Raw genomic sequence first — 7,767 nt, forward strand, 5'->3', positions numbered from 1 at the left:
TATGAAGAAGTACACCCCTGTAGGGTTATCATGATCTATTCGAATAGCCGCGTCCGCGGTAAAGGACTACTTGGTTGCCTATACAGTTCATAGACAAGTAAATGGAAACTACTAAAAGCCTCAAGATAAGTGTGAGTGCCGAGGATGGCTCTTCCGTAGGGAGACGGAGGTGGATCCTCGGTAGTGTATTGAAGTGGTGAGTAATGGACTCGTGTGCGCAAAACCATTTCAAGTTGGAGTCTCGTAGGTTAGCCTAGCCAAGAGTCAAAGCTGGCTTGCTGCAATAACTCCACCAACCCTTCTTGATAATATGCATGTATGTAGGTTCTGATGTAAGTCTTGCTGAGTACCTTTGTACTCATGTTGCTATAATCTACATTTTACAGAAGACGCTGCAACCCCTTCTGATGGGTTCTACGTAGACGTTGACATCAACGAGTAGGCTAAAGACCCAGGTGGTGATCCTGAGCTTGTGAAGGACCACGTAGTATAGCTAGGCTTTCCAGGCCTCTTTTATCTTTCTAGTTGTCTGTACTCAGACAAGTTACTTCCGCTGCTGGTTTGTATGACTGTATGACTTGAATGCTGGGTCGTGAGACCCGTACCTTGTGTATGTTATGTATGGTTCTCTGAACCTTAAATAAAGTACTTGTGTCGTAGAGTCATGTTGTGATGCCTTGTTGTATTTGCACATATCGAGCATATTGTGTGTATGATTGAAATGCTTGGTATGTGTGGGATCTGACTATCTAGTTGTTTATCTTTAGTAGCCTCTCTTACCGGTAAATGTCTCCTAGTGTTACCGCTGAGCCATGGTAGCTTGCTACTGCTCTGGAACACTTAGGCTGGCCGGCATGTGTCCTTCATCGTTCCGGTGTCTGTCCCTTCGGGGAAATGTCACGCATTGAGTACCGGAGTCCTGTTAGCCCGCTACAGCCCGGTTTACCGGAGTCCTGCTAGCCCAGTGCTACAGCCCGGACCCACTTGCTGATGACCGACACGTTCGAAGCTGGGTCATGGATGCCTGTCCCTGTAAGTCTGTGCCACTTTGGGTTTACGACTAGTCATGTCAGCCCGGGCTCCTTATCATATGGATGCTAGCGACACTATCATATACGTGAGCCAAAAGGCGCAAACGGTCCCGGGCAAAGGTAAGGCGACACCCGTGGGGATACCGTGCGTGAGGCCGCAAAGTGATATGAGGTGTTACCGGCTAGATCGATGTGACATCGAGTCGGGGTCCTGACATCTTCAGTCGAGCGTGCAGCAGCCGACGCCCTCGGCTGGCGCGCCGCTTCAATGGCAAATGAAGTGAGAGGTCGCGTCCGTCCTGAGCCGCCTTCAATGTAGAGCGACGCGCTCTATAGCGGCATGAATGTGGGTAGCTGGCGTCGGATGGGAAAAGCGCGCAGAAGGAGGAAGGGACTTTTGGTGGGCCAGGGTGGTCAAGCGGGTTTGGGATCGGTCCGGACTCGTGCAAAACTCTCCCACGTTTGTCTCCAGTTTACGGGAGAAAACGCGTCCGAAGCGCTGCAGACCCATACAAAATCGTGTTGGATGGCTTTCATGGTCTAAATAACACGGTTCGTATGGTTGCAGGAGGTTTGAGAGTTGGCGTTGGAGATACCAAGAAAAGAAATAGCCCTAGCTATCGTGCTCTCCAGCTCGGCATATGCATGTTATTTTTTGAGCATGGCATATGCATATTCGTAGGCCACAATCAAACGTTAAATCTTAGGTCACTACTTTTTCAACATTTGGTTGAAACTTTAAAGAATATTAAATAAAAAATATACGCTGAAATCGGGAAGTTGGCGGTGGACTGCGCGTAGCGGCGTAGAACGCCGGCTCCATTTCCCTTCCCTTGAGCTGTCTGCCCATTGACCATCTGCATCTGCACAACTGCCAACAACTTGTTCAACTTACAAAATAGCCCCTCCCGAGACACGGAACCACCAAAAGGCCCATTCCAGAGCTGAAACACAGGGTGGTTGGGTGGGAGAGAGGACGACTCCAAATCTCATCTCGTCTTCTCCGCCGCCGGCAAGCCAGCCAGCCATGCCTACCTCCCCGGCCGCCTCCGCCGGAGCCGTCGCCTCCCCCTCCGGATCCTCCCCGGCCTCCGCCGCCGCGTCGGCGGCCGACTCGGCCACCCCGTCCTGGTGGGAGTCCGTCTCCCAGGCGCGCTCCCGCATCCTCGCGCTCGCCTCCATCCTCCCACCCGAGGTCTCCCCCGGCGTGTCGGCGCTCGCGGACTCCGACCGCCCCGCCCGCGCCCTCCTCCGCTCCGCCGCCGCCTACGACGCCCTCTCCGGGGCGCTCCGCGCGGGGGGCGGCGCCGACGACCCCGCCTGCCACTGGCTCTACGACACGCTCCTCTCCCAGGACCCCGACCTCCGCCTCGCCGCGCTCGCCTTCCTCCCGCTCCTCTCGTCGCTCTACCTCCTCCGCCTGCCTCCCGCGCTCCCATCCTCGCTATCTGGCTTCGAGGCCGTCCTCCTCGCCGTCTACTCTTCCGAGGCCAAGAGCCGCCAGGGAAAGCCCGTGCTTGTCCATGTCCCCGACCTCTCCGTCCCCTCCCTGTACCACACTCCGCAGTCCAGCCCCAGCTCGAGATCGCCTCGCCGGCCGCACCCGCCGCCGATCCCCCCTCCTCCCGCAAATGTGGTGGTGGGCGTGCTGTCGCCGCCGCTGGAGCCACAGGCTGCAGTGAAGTCGACCAAGCGCGCGGGGATTATAGGGGTCGCCTTTGAGGCGTACTACGCCAAGATCGCCCAGATGCCCCCTGCATCCAAGGTGGATGCCTGCAATGCGGTGGCTGCCTGGGCGGGGCAGTACTGCAGATGCCGTTTTGAGCTTGATGAAGAGTTGGAGGTGGAGGAAGGGGATTCTCTGGGCTCCATGTCGCCATTGTCCACCGATGCTGAGAATGGGAATGGGAAAGCCCTGGAGGAAGAATTGGCAAAGCTGAGTGTCAATGGAGACAGCAGTGGACGGAATTGTGGTAAGGAGGAGGAGGTAAGGGAGGCAAGGGTGCAGCTACCGTGGGAGTTTCTGCAGCCAGTGATGAGGGTTCTTGGGCACTGCTTGCTCGCGCCACTGAACCCAATGGAGGTGCGGGATGCCGCCGCAGAAGCTGTGCGGGTTGTCTATGCCCGTGCATGTCATGACCTTGTGCCACAGGCAATTCTGGCAGCCCGGAGCTTGATTGAGCTTGACAAAAGCGCCCGCAAGGCTGCCAAGGCAGCAGCTGTAGCGGCCTCCGGAATAATGGTAGCCTCTGGCACAGCTGGAAGCACCGCATCGAGCTCCAGACCAAGTTCCAAGCCAAACACGCCGAGCAAGCAACGCAAACCTGACATGCTGCTTGTGTCCAAATGAGGTCAATTGCTCTGCATTTTGTGAAATTGTTTGTCACTGAAATGTCGACCAAGCCTAGTATACATTGCATGCGGAAGATTGTTTGTTATGGCTCGCAAAACTGCTGGCTTGGTATGTTATGGCTCGAAAGACTGCTGGCTTGGTATGTTGCCAACTCTGTATTGTATGTTAACTTGTCTTATGTAGTTATGTTACTCGTTGCATATAGTTCACAAATCAATATATTTTATGATCCTGCTTGTGGGTTGGTGAGGAGATTCAGTTGGAGTGTATACTGTTGGTAATGGTTATTGTTGTAAATTTCAATCATATTCTGTTTGTCCATGTATTTCTTGCAATGCTCTGCACTTGAAGATGTTCTGTTTGTAGGTTGCAACTTTTTTTTTTCAACTGAAACAGTAGGAGAGTTTTGTAATTTAGTTCTAATTAAACAGATATACAAAGCAGTGTACAACGATGCAAGGGCAGTTAAAAATGATCAAAAGAAGGATTACAGGTTGATTCGTAGCTACTCGGTTTCTGATAGTAGTATCAGTTGAGTTTGCTACTTGCTAGTAGATGGATTGAATAAGCAATGCATTCCAGGGACATGTTGGATGATTTGAAATTGGTTCTGATTCTTCTTTCTGCTTTCTTCTATGGAGATATTGAGCATTCTTGGATTGATGCCAAAAATTGGCATGCTAATATTTGGCATCGACCAATTATTGGCTAGTAATTTCTTGTTTACCAAATTTTCTTGCCAACCTCACATAAAGTTGCCAGCTTTTGCCAAGTCTGGGCTTTGCCAATACACATTGGCTAGCCAAATCTTGGTAGTGAACCAATGCCCATCTTCACAAATTCATAATCGATTTCTGTTTTCACTTGAAGCATGATTTATACTCCCTCTGTCCTGAATTACTTGTCGCAGAGATTCATTTCCGCACTAGTTAATTCGGGGCGGAGGGAGTAGTAGTTAAAAAGTGTTAGAATGCACTAATTAGCTGCTGCATGAGGCTAGATTTTCATCTTTGTGAGCTTCTGTAACTCAATATGAAGCAACTTGGGCATTATTGTGATCGTTTAGCACTTAGTCTACTAGATTGTGCATTATATTGGTCAGTGCAGCTTGATTGTTATGGATTGGAAACCCATTGGTTTTGTTATGCAGCTAACTCTGTATTCTGTGTTAATTGCCTCAAGTTACTTGTTCCTTATACTAGTTCACAAATCAATCTTCATGACTGCATTTTCTGATTGATAATTGAGTGTGATCCTTGCTGGCTTTTATTATAGTCCCAATTTTCATTGTGCTGTTCATATATTTCTTATGTATGTATAGTATTTTGATGAAAAAGTTATTCTCTTTCAGTACTATCTGATGGAAATAGCATAAGCTGCAACACATTGTGTATTCATGTGTCCCTAGGTTTTTAAAGCACCCCCACTTGCTGACTCATATTATTATATATACTCAGTCTGAAAGTTGGATTTTTTAATTGTTTAAATTAAGTCATAGTGAAAATTCCAAAATGAGAACATAAAGATCTGGCCAATCTGCTCTGCTTGCATGACAATGTGATAAAATGGTTGTTTTTGTATGCCATGCATCGAATATATAAACCATGTTAGTGATTCTCAGACTGGATTCAATGTAAAGCTAGGGACAAGTGTTGAAAATTTTCCTTTAGAAATGAAGGTGTTGCATTCCATAGTAGGTGATGTTAAATTACTGCATTATAAAGCAATTGAGTGCCTATTTGAACCTAGAAGATGTGATTTTGCACAGCATGGGCATTAAGATTGGGTGGCGCAAACTGAGCACGCTCTTGTTTCATTCCCCAATGTGCGTTGCTACCTCTCTAGCACTAGTTATAGTTCCAGCACGCTTACTTACTTTCAGCATATGTATCCACTCCTTTTTTCTAAATGTTAAGGAGTGTACGTATCCACTCTGATTTTACCCCTAACGTGCAGTGTGTATACACCCGGTGCTGTGGCTCAGTAAACCGTTGGCTTTGTATGCAGCCAACTCTGTATTTGTATGTTGACTTGCCTTATGCTGTTGCATATAGTCCATGAATCGATTTTGTTGCAATATCACTGTCATTGCGGACTGGTTTGCCCGCGTATTTCTTGCACTATTGCGTGCAGATGTTTCTATTCAAGTCTGCTACTAGCAGTTTTACTAGTGGTCTAATGCATTTCAGTCTTGAGACTTAGAGTCATGGAAACGGCTACTGAGCTGAAGACAGATCGTTGTGGTGCCGGTCTCTGCTTTGCTTTAAATTAGGAGTAGATATCATCATCTAAAAAAAAAGGAGTAAGTAGATATCATGATATGAAGTTATAATGGATCATCGTATGAAGTTATAATGGATCATGAAAGTTAGTTATACCTGGGTTTTGTCCTTTTACTGGGTTGTACGTACACGGTGGAAGTTTACTTATCCCCTGCTTGGAATGGGGGTGCTCCTTGTCCCCGGTGTTTCTAATCCAAGCGGGCCCTGAGTGGGCGTAAATTGAAAAAAATACCAATCAGAGCAGAGCAAGTTGCCGAGAATTGTCAAATGGCAAATCGAACTTTGATGGTATGCGAAAATAGCGTACTAGCCCTACCGATGCATGCAGGAAGTTGTGACGACCAAGGCCGAGACCAACATGCATGACTGGTTCGTGCTGCCGGAGGACCTCTTGGTCGTCGCCATGGAGGTCCCAGACGTCGTCCGCTCTGGTGCCTTTTGCTCGGCACACTCATGGCACAGACCGGATAGCGATCCTCTTGCTCGCCCTGCCGCCTCCCCACGCCCAAGCAGCTTGCAGAAGCGATGCCATCCATTTCAAATGCCACGGCTGCTGCATCTCACAGCTCCCTCAACGCACAACTTGCCAACCCATGCTTTGGCTCAAATAAGGCCCCAGTTCGGGTGTGATTCAGTTCAGAAACAGGAACAGGAACAAAGAGGATTCAGTTCAGTACGGGCACATATACGGACATGAATTCAGTTCACTACATTTTAGCACTACCCTACAGTTCAGGAACATATAAAAGCATAATAATTGAACAAACATTTTTACTTCACTACTTTGGACAGCCTCATGCAGCAAATGTATTTGTACAAATGAACATGATCGCTGAATATCCACCAAATGCCATCAATTAGCACAAGTTAGCACAGCTTTTTTCCACCAAGTGCTCAACATTATCATCCCAAAAGAACAAAATAGCATGGCATGTAGCAACAATAACAAATCTATCTTTTGAAATGTTCTTTTTCTCCAAATAACCAAAAGCCCATCGATTACCACACTACTTATCACCGACTTTATCCCCAAAGAACAAACTATCCTCTGCTCCAGCTGAAGGTACTAAAATAGAGCCCTAAAGAAGATCTTAAGATGACATATCATCAATTTCACTAGGACCCTGAAAAGATAGACATATTTAAAACATGGCAATATTATAACTAGTTCAGAGAAGATGAAATAGAGGAATATGGAAATACCATCAACAAATTTGTTAGGCTAGGGAAGGCATTGCTGCCTCCCGAGGCCATCGTCCATCGCCGCAGTCACAATCGGGTTCGAGGGAGTCTGCGCCGTAGGAGGCATTGGAGATCGGGAGCAGCGAACCGAAGGCGGCACCGTCAGATGAGCAGGGGTTGACGTGATCGGAAGTGGCGGGAAGAAAGGGGATTTACCCTCTAGACTTCTTCTTCTTCCACCCGGCAAACATGCCACCGGCCGAACTGCCGGCCACCGCCTCCTGCAGTCGCCGGCGCTCCCGCGACCGCCCTCCTCTGATCCGTCCCCCACCGTCGGTCTTGCCGCCGCCCCCGGCCATCCCTCTAGCCCCGCCGGCGTCCAGTTTTTTTCTCTGACGAAGCCCCACCACCGCCGTCCACCACCGCCCCCAGCCTAAACCCTAAGATAGATAATGAGGTAGCCCTCCAGTGAGCCCCTTATTTCTCCTTCCTTCTCTCCGGCGAGGCCCTTCTTTCTCCTTCCTTTGTTCAAAATCGACTGGCCACAAAAGCTAAAGTCAGTCGATTGACATTTAGCTACTGTGGTTAAAATTTGCCTTGTTTGTAAGCTCTCTGCAAGCTCTAGAATTTTGCTGAATCATTCGATATATAAGCTGTGATCAACGCATCTAAGTTCTGACAAGATATACAATAACCTGGTGTCTCGTACTTCACTTGTATTTCGTGGCAATGCACAGGTATTTTAGCTAGTTTAACGCTAACATTTGGTGCACAAATATATAATGTCCGGATGTACACGCAGGATTTTTTTCCCTCACTTTTTTAACTTTTAAAATTTGTATTTAGACAATGGGTGCATCTACACCTATAAGCCAAAGTGTAACGCTAACAGCTGGGAGCTCAGGTACGCTCAGCCCCG

At 48.3% G+C, this 7,767-nt stretch overlaps 1 protein-coding gene across 1 annotated transcript; it reads left to right on the plus strand.

Annotated features, from left to right (window-relative positions):
- The first annotated feature begins 1,949 nt into the window (after window positions 1-1,949).
- On the plus strand, window positions 1,950-3,690 carry LOC119286396. Its single transcript, XM_037565768.1, has one exon. It carries the CDS (start codon window positions 2,059-2,061, stop codon window positions 3,379-3,381), a length of 1,323 nt encoding a protein of 440 aa, XP_037421665.1. The 5' UTR covers window positions 1,950-2,058; the 3' UTR covers window positions 3,382-3,690.
- The last annotated feature ends 4,077 nt before the right edge of the window (window positions 3,691-7,767 follow it).

The sequence above is a fragment of the Triticum dicoccoides genome, chromosome 4A (assembly GCF_002162155.2).
Source record: "Triticum dicoccoides isolate Atlit2015 ecotype Zavitan chromosome 4A, WEW_v2.0, whole genome shotgun sequence".
Taxonomy (NCBI): domain Eukaryota; kingdom Viridiplantae; phylum Streptophyta; class Magnoliopsida; order Poales; family Poaceae; genus Triticum; species Triticum dicoccoides.

Bases quoted from the DNA above. Each gene is read 5' to 3' on its own strand.
- LOC119286396 (XM_037565768.1), top strand. From the start codon at position 2,059: ATGCCTACCTCCCCGGCCGCCTCCGCCGGAGCCGTCGCCTCCCCCTCC.